An 11,721-nucleotide genomic window follows, 5' to 3' on the forward strand; every position below is an offset into this window, starting at 1 on the left:
GTTCCGTGCATGCGCATAATTATGACGTCACGTCGAAAAACCAAAAATGTATTTATTTTAATTTAATTATATGCATTCAGTGTTTCATATAGCATTGTTTCTAAAAGTGCGTTAGAAAATAATTATCGTTTAAAAGATTTAGTACAAAAAAGTTTCGCTACTTTATTATGTCATCATTTTGCGACTGCTGTTCTTGCGATCCAGGAAACGCAACTAACAGGTAAACAAACACCGGTTTTATTCCTTTAAAAACAGATATATGACATACCTTTCTATTGTTTCTATTCATATAATGCTTATCTTGGTCTTACAATAGTCATGTAGTTTCTTTAAGCATCCGTGGAGCTCCGCGGTTAGTGCTAACTTGCTATCCAGAGGGTTTACAGTCATTTTAGGTTATGCTGTCACTATTTTCTACTTATAAGTTTGCTTATTTCGTTGTGGAGGGATTAATTTCAGATCAGTTTATCTTTGCTGAGAGGAGAAGACGATGTCTGGAAGCTTTTACTTTGTCATGGTTGGTCATCATGACAATCCTGTGTTTGAGATGGAGTTCCTGCCAGCTGGGAAGCCCGAATCAAAGGTAACCTCGCTTAATTTAATCACTCAGTTACTGAGCTACAGCGCAGTATTTGTCTCTATTTGTGTATTTGACACACTTACACATTTCAAATAATCAAACAGGTTTCAATGTTAGACAAAGCTAATCTGAGTAAATTCAAAATGCAGTTTTAAACGATTAATTTGTTTATTAAAGGGAAAAAAGAAAGTTAATCAAACCCACCTGGCCCTATGTGGAAAAAAATAATTGCCCCCCTCTTAATTAAATCATGAAACAACTGTTCTTACTTACATTTACTTACATCATACTTACAGGATGATCATCGTCACCTAAACCAGTTCATTGCACATGCAGCCCTGGATTTGGTGGATGAAAATATGTGGCTGTCCAACAATATGTACTTGAAAACTGTGGACAAATTCAACGAGTGGTTTGTTTCTGCATTTGTCACTGCAGGACATATCCTTTTGTTCTGTTTCATGTGATAATTATTTCCTGATGCTGTGTCAGTTGCCCGATGAAAACACATTTTTTCTTTGCTCAGCATTAATTAAGATATTACTGTTTTTAGACTGATAGCAAGCGAGCAAGCAATTTATTTATATAGCACCTTCAGACAACTCCCAGCTGAAAACAAAGGGCTGTACACTTATGAAAGGGGTAAGTTTGTTAAATAATCTCATTTCAGTGGTGTAGTTTATACACAGTATTTGTAATCGAAACAGCAAGTTGAATAACCAAAATCAAGCACAAGTTTTGAATCTTCTATTAATCTACATCTTAAAAAACATGTTAATTCATTTAAATCATTGGGATTTAAAGCTATGATCTAACATGTAATATAAATATGGAAATCAGGGCCACCAGTGTGATTATTTTGGGACTTAATGAGTTTGTTATCATTGTTTCCGGGCAGATTCAGTGTATGGGCATGTCTTCCTTTTCTTTAACTATTTGCAACACATATAAGATTCATCATGCTGCACGACATGCGACAAGAAGATGGAATCAAAAACTTTTTTAACGACGTCTATGATTTATACATCAAGGTAAGTCGTTATCCAGGTGATAAGAGTATCTTAGCATGATGTGACATTTGGTATATTTTGCTTTTAGCATTTAATCTTATCCTGCTCTGTCTTTCAGTTTGCAATGAATCCATTCTATGAAATCAACGCGCCCATCCGCTCAACTGCTTTTGAGAGGAAAGTCCAGTTCCTTGGGAAGAAGCATCTCCTGAGTTAATCACTTCACACAAAAATTTCAATAGTGTCTTTATGTTGTATATAGTTAATACAGTTGTTTCTGTTCTTCTTTAAAAATCTTCAATGTGTTCAGAACAAAAGTGGATTTGTATAAACAGTGTTTTGCATTGTGCGTGTTTTGTTTTTTTAATAGAGTGGATGTGGCTGCTTTGTGTAACATTATGGCTTCAAATTTCATGTGCACTGCAAAAATATCCAGAAAGAAAATATCTGTAAGTTACTGCAGAGCATAGTCCAATACGTTCACAGGAAATATTAAACTGATTTATCAGCTAGATTCCAGTCTACAAAACATGCATAACAGGCAATTTTCAGGGGGTTTATTCATCACTTGGCATGCCAGTAGTACAACTTTGAAAGAAAAAAAAAAAGACACTTAAACATATGGTTCACAGTTTTAAATAACTATGGGGAGACTTTCAACTTGAAAATATATTTAAAAAATAAGTGCATTCATTAGCTAAATAATCCCATCAATGAAAAAAAATGTCACTACTCCATTATTTATTCTGCTTATAGTTAGATTCATGTTTTTTTCCAATGATAAAAAGAGCTTACAAAATACAAAAGTTTCCAGAAACAGAAATATTCCAAATGCCATGCATGTTAAATCTGTTTTAATATTTCAGGGAATTAATTCATCCCTCATTGCTTTCAACACACAGCCATAATCTATCCACAATGCAGAATGTGCACAAACAAGACCTAAATGTGCATTAATAACAAGCTTCCATTTGTTAGTCATACAAAGAATTTCCTTAGCTACCTCATAATTTTCAGAAATAAGTTTATTGGTAGATATATGTTATTTCAATTCTGCAGTTATTTCATTACTATCATGTCACCATTCTGCATTTCAATATTAGGGAGTGGAGTGTAGAGGCCCTACAGTAATTGCACTCTCCAGGTTGCACATATCTAAACAAATAAAAAAAAATGGAATCATTTAACCTTTTGAAAAATACTCTAATTTATAACTATAAGTTGTCTTGGGTCAACACAAAATGTTTTGTTTTTTTTCCCGTAAGCCTGACTTAATGGCCTTTGGCAGTGTTGAGTCAAGTGCTTTTAATTGTATTTGTAATGCCACTAGCATTAATTTAGTGTTTTTTCATTGTTTTTCTCCCCCAAACAAATCCAACACTTTGCATTATCAAACCATCAACAGTATAACAGTAGCGTAATTTGTTTAAATAAGATGTTACTACAGAACTGTACACCTACATCCTCATTTAATGGGCCTAATAGTGAATTCATGTTGGTGATAACTCCTGGGTGTTACGAACAGCAAGTGGCAGTGGAGCGAGGCTTTCTGTGAAGCTTGACTGTGTCTGTAGGGATGAGGTGGTCCGTTCTTTCATCCACTGCCAACACTCTACGCACTGCCTCCTCAAAGGCCACTGCTACATTGATGGCATCCTTGGCACTGGTCTCATAATAGGGGTAGTCACCATTCTCCTTGCACCACTGCTGCGCCTCCTCGGTAGACACCTGCCTCTCCGTCACATCCACTTTGTTGCCCAGTACTACGAATGGGAACTTCTCCGGCTCCTTGACATCCGCATAGTAGATGAACTCCTTCTTCCAGTTGCCCAAGTTCAGAAAACTCTGGTTATCATCAACACTGAAGGTGAGCAGACAGCAATCAGAGCCACGATAGAAAGGAGTCCTCAGGCTGCGGAAGCGCTCCTGGCCAGCTGTGTCCCAGATCTGGAGGGTAACCTGGTGGCCATCTACCTCCAGGTCCTTGTTGAGGAACTCAACCCCGATGGTGTGGAAAAGGTGTGCATCAAACTTGTTGGTCACGTAGCGATTCATGATGGAACTCTTTCCTACACCACCGTCACCGAGCAGAATGACTTTCAACAAGGATGTCTTTGTTGTCATGGCTATTTACTCCCAAATCCACCACTTTTGAAATAGTTTACCTAGTAGAAAGAGTGTGTGATGGATACTGTTAGTATTTGTACACCATTACACACACAAAAAAAAGTTGCAGCAAGAAGAAGTGTGGTATTGAAAACATATTGTTCTCACCCTAGGTTGATTTTGAGCTCATCCACTGGTCTGGATCATGTGCTGTTAAATCCCAGTCCCTGGTCACATGCTCATTTCTTTAATGTTGAAGAGTCAGGCCATTCAGGTAGCGTTCAGCTAGCTGTAATACAGAGATAAGAGCTCAGTTTTTCTGTTGGCCCGGGACAGCAGGTACACTGCAATAACGTATTATCTGCCACCAAACATGCGATAACGTTACATTAAGATGCAAACAAGGTATTAAAGTTTAGCTTGTAGTTACATGGTACACAATACGAAACATATTTTTAACGTGCTGTAACATAACAGAGTCACCAAGTTGGTACTACCGGCCAGTTAGCCAGTTAGCTGAGCTGGCTATCGTGAAGAAGGAAAACAAGATAACAGCTGGAGTTAGGTTAATGTAGGGTACCAGATCAGCTAGCCTGGTTTTCATGCAGATAAGAGTGTAAGTCACGTACCTCACAGTTAGATCCAGGCAGCTGTTGAATAAAAATAATAAGCCACCAGATAACTTAAATGATCTTAATACATCTGTTTGGCAGCTCCTTCCCTTGGCGTGTCTGGAGGTAACGTCAGGGCTCTCCGTTTCCTGGTAAAGTCTGGCGCTAACGTAGCTAGCTGCTAACAAGCTGGTAACGTCGGGTCATGTGATCTGGTCAGGACGAAACAACCAACGAGCGCCGAGATACGCTCTCAGGCCACCACTACTTATACAACATGTACATTAATATTTTATCACAGCGTACACATGACTCTTAATGTTCAAAATATCACAGACTTTAAAGTCATTCGTGTTTTTGCTTTATTTGAGTGAGATTAGTAAGCCGTAACATCGCTTTATTTTACGGTAGTTAACCGCAACATCTTTGCAGTAGTTAAGCTACACCAACAGAGGGCCACATGTAGCTGTCATCTGTTACCACGCAATACTTTTACCCAGTTTGTAGAAACCTGCAGTAGATAATAGGAGTTTGGGGCTCTCGTTTCTTTATATTTTACTAGGAAAATGTGCATTTTTTAAGGACACTACACCCCCTGCTGGGTTATGCCGGATTTTGTGATAATAGTTCTTTGGGAATAACTTTGTTAAAATTATATTGTATGCTCGTTAATCCGTGTTAGCGTTGTCCGTTTCATAGATGTAACTAAATATATGGGAGTAGATGATGTGTTTTTGTAACTGATTAAAAATGGTTAGGTACAAGGTCTGGACTTAAAATTTGTTTTAAAAAAGTAGCCAGAGCCTGAAGCAAACTGTAAAGAAATTAGTTGCAGCTCAAAACCTTTTGAACATTTGGTACTGTAAAATAATCATCATTATGGAATCTGTACATGGAAAAAAATAAATGATAGGAAGTTAGAAAAAAACATTTAATGTAATAACATGGTATAATAATACAGCAAATCTTACACAATTGTATGCACTGATAGTTTTTTTTTAATTGTTTAAACTAAACAACCTTCAAAAACGTTGATCAATTAAAATTGCAGATATAATTAACCTAACAATTCACATTACATATTGTGGACTATTAACTTTTTAACTATTAACTTCAGAAATGCATTGTTGCAAACATAACAAAGGTTTAAGCACAATACTGTTGGACCAGACTAACAAAGTTAGCATTTTCACCTTTTCCTGAGATCTGAGTTATCTGTACCATAAAAGATGATTTTGAAAATCACAAAAAAACTATAGCAGGGTGCTTCTATGTAGCAGCTTTGTGATGACATGAATTTCTCTGCACTTAGTTTATGTATTGTTCCCTGTAGACTGTGTGTCTGCACTGAGGGAATAATGGGAAAAAATCCACAAGAAACACACCATAACATGGATAAATGTCAAGGCATATGTTCTTAAAAGACTGGATCCTCTTGACACGTTCCTGATGTCAGCACAACAGTGTCCAGCCCAATCTCACCTCCAAGACCTTTCCCGCGCTGAACTTCAAAGATAACCTGAAACACAAACCGACATACAGTTGTACATTAAGGTTGTTGATCTGAGTAGTAAATTAGTAATGTGATGGCTGCCTTTTCAGAACATCAAAGGAATTTACTTTTTAGGCCAAGATCCCATCATAGCTAGCCACAAGTATTGAAGAAGATTTTAAATATAATGTTCTAAAATGTGTGTAAATGACTTACAGACTCTGGGGCCTTCTCCTTCCAGGTTACTGTGAGAAACTCAGTCTGCCAGCCCTGCTCCCTGCTCTGACTCTGCTCCCATACTGGGTAAACATTGTTGTCCAGCAGTACCCTGAGCGTGCCCACATCAGGGCCAACCACACGGTAGTCAAAGGTAAGGCAGAGGCTGCCATACTGGGACCGGTCACCAAGAAGCAGTTTCAACCTGGCCACATCCTCTTGCTCCCCTACAAGCCCGCTCAAAGCCATGTAGTACTCACCACCTGAGAAGGTTTGTAGCTGATGTAAGTTACAGTATCTGAATGCACAAAAATGAATACCTCTCCTTTGAAAAAGTAACATTCATCAGGTCGTTACCATTGTCATGGTATGCTACACTCCAGTCCATGTCATCAGACTTGTCTTGGATCCATTCGCACGCCCCTTTGTCAAAGTTGCAATCCATGAAATACTCTAGAAAGTAAATGTTAGGAACACATTTTTAAATTAGCTGAGTAGCGATTATACAACAATAACACGTCTTAATATATGCTAAATCATCCAGGTAAGGAAATCCCAGAAAATTAATTCTGTTCATCTGGACGACTTTGGTCTTGAGACTAAAGAAGTCACTTGAATTATTGACAAAACTTTTCTCTCAATGAAAACGCAATGTGATGAACAAAATCAACTTCCTGGGAACAATGAAACATGAACACACTTTTTGATTACCTTCTTGAGCTGGCGCTATGTGGATCTCTTTGACTTCTGTGGCTGGTCCGAACACTGACTCAAAGTCCTCTGATACTGTGTTTAGAGATTAAATTAAAAAAAAAATGGAGTGAATTCATCTTAATATACACATTTAAGCTTTCAGCTATTAGGCATGCCTAAGTTAAACTGGTATTCATTGGTTCAAAAGTTTTGCTCTAAATCCTAAATTCATTTAGATTATACCTTTCAACTTTAGCTGATGGCGTGATTTCCTGATGGATTTTGTATTAGACTCGAACTAGACTAAGATAATGAGTGCAAAAACTGACACAACTCTGATACTACTCTTAAAAAATATGCAATGGAAAGAACTTAATGCATAAATAATACAGCAAAGAGATTTTTCAAGATGACAGGTAGAAAGGGGTTTTTAACCAACAGGTAAAGACCTGCCCTGCTGTCACTCATACCATAAAATGGAGCTACAACTTTAGCATATATCCCCTCCAAGCAATTTAAAGCTCTAGCAGAAAATCACCCCCATGAAATGCAGCCACAGACAGTCTGATGAGTGACAGCTGGGATTATTGAAGCTGCTCAGTCAGAGTAGGCCTGTTTTAGAGAAGTCTAGAGTGCTGATGACAGACCTTCCTACAAGGAGGCAAGTCTGTTTGCACAACAGCTGTTTTGGGGAAAACATAATAAAAGGTTTAGGGGCTTTGTAAATTCCCATCCCGCCTCCCCCTCCACCTGAGGGATGGGGAAGCAGGCCCAGGATGAGTTGTATCCTTGGGCTCTCACATGCCAGCAGACTAACATTCCTCCCTGGAGGTGATGGATGTCTTGGGGCCTGTCTCCTCTTGCTTTCTGAGTTCTTACACAGGCTCTGATCTTTCCATAAAATTCAAGATTATCAGTGAAAGACAACCTCATTCATGGGGATTTGAAGGTTTAAAACGTAAGCTGGTAAGTCTTGATTTTACAGTGTTGGGTTATTATTGGGAATTTACATTCAGTCTGTTGTGACCAATAGTTTAATATAGCAGAGTAAGTAAGAATTCAAGGATTTTGAGAAAAAAAATTAGGTTGACAATTTATTTTATTTATACCAGTATAATCATCATAGTGCCTTTGATCCTTTATAGATAAGTCAGTGAGACTGGGATAACTCTGGGTTTGAGGTTAACAGCAGATCTGAAGCAACACCCCCTTTTCTTCTTTGGTCAAGGCCTTAATCCAGAGCTGCCCTTTCAGACAGTTATTTCAGCTGAAAATCCATAATTACATTCAGATGTCATGTAAACATGAGGGGACAGTCTCTTTTGAATCACACTGAGTTTGTTTAGTCTGTTTATGGTTACTACTTACTTTGCAGACCACCCAGAATAGTGGAACTCATTTATCATAGCGCTGCCAAACAATATGCCCCTTACTGAAAACGTCTCCTCTTGGATTGAGCTGGTTGTCTTCCTCTTCCACCTCTTCCTCTTCTTCCTCAGGAAATCCCTCCTCTTGCGTTCCTTTAGTCGTAGTGCCAACATAGACCTCCCCGTCATAGTCAAAAGGTTGCAGGGGGATGTTGGGAGGTGGCGTTGCGACTGGTTCGAGGATTACATTTTTGATGTCCTCGTCAGTCAGTTTACCTCCCAGAATCCTAGGCTTCACCTGGGAGTCTGGGATGGCTGCAGGCAGGAAGAGGAATCAGAATAGACATATGGCTCTGCAATCATGACTGACAAACATAGTATTTGACTTCAGATATCTTTCTTGTTTGTCATGTATTTTGCAGATGCAGTTCTTATTTATTATTTCCCTGCAGTGACTTACCAGGCCATTGATAATATGCTTTCCACAGGAGCAGAGCTGTAACAAACTAACATGCTAAGACAACAGATCCTCCTACTGCATGCAGATAAGACATAAGCGGGCATAGCTTAAATTAGTTTCTTAAATGCTCAAGCAATTTACTGTATAAGGCCATGCTGAGGATTTAAGGTCTCAGACTGCGGGTGCTATGGACATACATTTTCAGCCATGAGCAGGGGAGAGAGGTGGGGGAGGTGCTCTTATATATAGACAAGAGGAAGGGATGAGTGAATGGGGTTGCAGGGCAGGGAGTGAATAGCAGAAACAGAGTCTTGGATTCTATACAATCTCACCATTCAGGGAATCATCTGCACTGCCTTTTTCTCCATCCCACGAACTCTGATAAAACGGCTTAACTACAGAAAATAAAGGCATTTTCATTTACGCAGAAAGCCCTGACCTCTTTTTTGTTATTTGGCTGCATGAGATTTCACCTGTTATTATCTGGGTCTGGTTCAAAGAGTACAGCACTATCTTTATTTCTCCTTTTTCAGTTGGCTAGCTACAATGCAGTGTCGTATTTACACAGGTGTGTTTTCAATCTGTGCCTCTCTGGTGTTAACATCTGTGAAGAGGAGGGGAGTCTGAAGGCAGGAAACTAGCCTTGGCAGGACTGCTGTTTGCAGATGTTTAAAGAGTCCAAATGAAATATGTGGCTGTAAAACTTCTCCTGACCTACCTGACTGATTACCCTCGTCTGTTTTTTAAATCAAGCGTGAATGCCTTAATTTGACAAATCTCAGTAGAAATGAAAGGCTTTGCTAAAATTATTTTATTCGTAATTCTCTGCAGCGAATCTCGGATCTCACCAGAGCATTCAAAGCCATTGCCTCTGAAGCCAGACTTGCACCTGCACCTGTAGGATCCTTGAGTGTTCACACAGACAGCGTGGTGGCTGCACTTGTGGGTGCCTGCTGCACACTCATCAAGGTCTGGAATTGGAAGAAGCCTATTTGTACCTTTAGGAATTGAAGTGAGGAGATGACTCCCCTTAATGATCATGTATACCTTACCTACACAGTCATATTTGCCGTTGACATATTTCAGATCGTAGCCTTCCTGACACTTGCAGTAGTAGCTGCCAAAGGTGTTCACACATTGTCTGTTGTATGGGCAGAGGTTCTTCCCAGTTACACACTCATCAATATCTAAAGAGAAACAAAGCAGGAGAAAAAATAAAGAGCCCATGTTTTTTATAATTATCAAGAGTTCTGTAGTCTTGTGAAAAAACGAAGTACACCCTTACCGATTCCATAAAAATCAAGAGGGTAACTAGCAGCCAAAGGCTGTTAATCAAATGCACTTAATTAATTGTTCATCACTAAATGTGACCACTGATATAAAAGCAGATGGTTTAGCAGTTTGCTGGTCTGGACCATTCAGGTGTGTGTGTTAACAGAATGCCCCTGTTTTCTTAAGAGTGGATGTTCAAGCAAATTTACCCCAAGATCAGATGGTTCAATGTAGGAGAAACTGCAAAACACCCAAGAGCTACAGGTCTCACTGAGCATGTTAAATGTTAAAGTTCATAACATTAAAATGAGAAAAAGACTAAATAGATATGGCTTGTTTGGGATGGCTGCCAAGAAAAAACACCTTCTCTCTAAAAAGAACATGGCAGCACAGTTTAGGTTTAAAACAAACCACAAGACATCTGGAATAATCTTATTTGGACAGATCAGACAAAAGTGAACATATTTGGTTATAATGCATAGTGCTAACCATAGCATACAAGCTCAAAGACTCCATACCAACTGCTAAGCACAATGGTGGAGGGGTGATGACTTGGGATTTTTTGCAATCATTTGCCCTGGGCAAAAGGCAATCATTGAGTTGACCATGAACTCCACTGTATACCAAAGTATTCTAGAGTCAAAGGTGAGGGCATCTGCCGACAGCTAAAGATTAGCTAAAACTGGGTCATGCAACGGGACAGTGATCCTTAGCACAGCAGCAAATCTACAACAAAACGTCTGAAACAGAAAAGAATCAACGTGTTGCAATGGCCCATTTAAAGTCAATCTACATGAAATTTTGAGTGATCTTAAGAGATCAGTGCAAAAACAGAAGCAACATTGCAAAGAAGAGTAGCAAATTTCTCCACAATGATGTGAGAGATTGCTAAAATCATACGAAAAAAGCCACTTAATAATGGGGCATACTTAGTTTTTCAAAGCTGCATAGAGTCCTTCGAAAACCTTTTCACATGCAGTCATATCCAGTACCTTCTGGTCAATAACACTTCCTCTTCGCTATTTGCTTTGCCAGGGGTGTGTTACCAGTTATTTCTATAGATTTAGTTACTGTTTTTGGGGCTTTATCATTTTGATAATCGTAAATAGGAACTCTCAAAGCCTTGTAGCATTGCTGAATTGTGTTTGATTAGGAGCTCAGCAAGCAGCTAAGCAGCAGTCTGTGGTGAATAAGCATATAATTATTAACAGCTCAACATAACAGGACATATGCACAAGAAGGGTTTTATTTTAAATTGTAATAGTAATTAATGTAAAACCTCATTCCCCAAAATTCAGGCAAGTGTGCAAAATTGAACTAAAAGCAAAATGTTTTACATTAGATTTTTTATACCCTATGTTTAATCAAATATAGGGCATAGACATTCTGCAAATTATTTGCAATTCTATTCTGCTTTTGCTTACATTTGACAAATGATTGTCTTTTACTGCTATGGCTTAAAATGTTTCTACTATATTTGTGGTTAGCAACTGAAAGTGTGGACCTAAAGCCAGTTGGGGTCTATAAAGTATATGGAATGTCACATTGAATACAATCAGGATAAATGTGTCTCATCAGAATTCATTTTTTGTACAGTACATGTGGTAAAAATAGAATTTGGCTGCTTTTGGAATAGAAAGTATGTTTTTGTTGTAAATCTGTTTCTGAATGTGTTGCATTCGTGGCAGTCGTGAAATTTAATGCCGCTGAACTTGTATATGACCTCCCCTGTGTGATCATGACAGACTGGTGCAGCCACAGCTCAAGCAGTTTTGTTGGAAGATATATAACTAAATTGCATTCAGTTGATTTACAAGCAAAACATGCCAAAACCATGTAATATAATCCTCACACAGTGTGTCCAGTATGCAGTTACCTTCAATCTGTGTGACATAGAAAGAGTCTCTGTGTTTC

The 11,721-nt window shown here is 38.6% G+C and overlaps 3 protein-coding genes across 5 annotated transcripts in view; 1 reads left to right on the forward strand and 2 right to left on the reverse strand.

Annotated features, from left to right (window-relative positions):
- Nucleotides 1-72: 72 nt before the first annotated feature.
- Nucleotides 73-1,939, forward strand: trappc2 (trafficking protein particle complex subunit 2). Its single transcript, XM_080290912.1, has 5 exons — nucleotides 73-220; nucleotides 447-583; nucleotides 877-1,019; nucleotides 1,524-1,611; nucleotides 1,709-1,939. Exons 2-5 carry the CDS (start codon nucleotides 491-493, stop codon nucleotides 1,805-1,807), a joined length of 423 nt encoding a protein of 140 aa, XP_080147038.1. The 5' UTR covers nucleotides 73-220; nucleotides 447-490; the 3' UTR covers nucleotides 1,808-1,939.
- Nucleotides 1,940-2,132: 193 nt separating this feature from the next.
- Nucleotides 2,133-4,517, reverse strand: rab9a (RAB9A, member RAS oncogene family). Its single transcript, XM_026143676.2, has 3 exons — nucleotides 4,326-4,517; nucleotides 3,865-3,985; nucleotides 2,133-3,755 (listed from the first exon to the last, which is right to left on the reverse strand). The coding sequence occupies exon 3, from the start codon at nucleotides 3,712-3,714 to the stop codon at nucleotides 3,106-3,108; it is 609 nt and encodes a 202-aa protein (XP_025999461.1). The 5' UTR covers nucleotides 3,715-3,755; nucleotides 3,865-3,985; nucleotides 4,326-4,517; the 3' UTR covers nucleotides 2,133-3,105.
- A 707-nt stretch (nucleotides 4,518-5,224) lies between these two features.
- The window catches only part of egfl6 (EGF-like-domain, multiple 6), a 12,108-nt gene continuing 5,611 nt past the window's right edge, over nucleotides 5,225-11,721 (reverse strand). Inside the window, exons 7-14 of one of the 3 annotated variants that reach the window (XM_026145657.2) lie at nucleotides 9,588-9,722; nucleotides 9,384-9,506; nucleotides 8,868-8,930; nucleotides 8,142-8,390; nucleotides 6,727-6,801; nucleotides 6,373-6,468; nucleotides 6,016-6,278; nucleotides 5,225-5,826 (exon numbers count right to left, since the gene is read on the reverse strand). In XM_026145657.2, coding sequence (XP_026001442.2) covers nucleotides 5,725-5,826; nucleotides 6,016-6,278; nucleotides 6,373-6,468; nucleotides 6,727-6,801; nucleotides 8,142-8,390; nucleotides 8,868-8,930; nucleotides 9,384-9,506; nucleotides 9,588-9,722 — 1,106 coding nt within the window. In that variant the 3' untranslated portion in view covers nucleotides 5,225-5,724. The remainder of the gene's footprint in view (nucleotides 5,827-6,015; nucleotides 6,279-6,372; nucleotides 6,469-6,726; nucleotides 6,802-8,141; nucleotides 8,391-8,867; nucleotides 8,931-9,383; nucleotides 9,507-9,587; nucleotides 9,723-11,721) is intronic. The other 2 variants (XM_080290909.1, XM_026145660.2) reach the window with 2 other exon arrangements.

The sequence above is a fragment of the Astatotilapia calliptera genome, chromosome 16, assembly GCF_964374335.1.
Source record: "Astatotilapia calliptera chromosome 16, fAstCal68.1, whole genome shotgun sequence".
Taxonomy (NCBI): domain Eukaryota; kingdom Metazoa; phylum Chordata; class Actinopteri; order Cichliformes; family Cichlidae; genus Astatotilapia; species Astatotilapia calliptera.

Bases quoted from the DNA above. Each gene is read 5' to 3' on its own strand.
- rab9a (XM_026143676.2), bottom strand. From the start codon at position 3,714: ATGACAACAAAGACATCCTTGTTGAAAGTCATTCTGCTCGGTGACGGT.
- trappc2 (XM_080290912.1), top strand. From the start codon at position 491: ATGTCTGGAAGCTTTTACTTTGTCATGGTTGGTCATCATGACAATCCT. The intron at 584-876 runs GTAACCTCGCTT...TCATACTTACAG, and splicing joins CTGGGAAGCCCGAATCAAAG to GATGATCATCGTCACCTAAA. The intron at 1,612-1,708 runs GTAAGTCGTTAT...TCTGTCTTTCAG, and splicing joins TCTATGATTTATACATCAAG to TTTGCAATGAATCCATTCTA.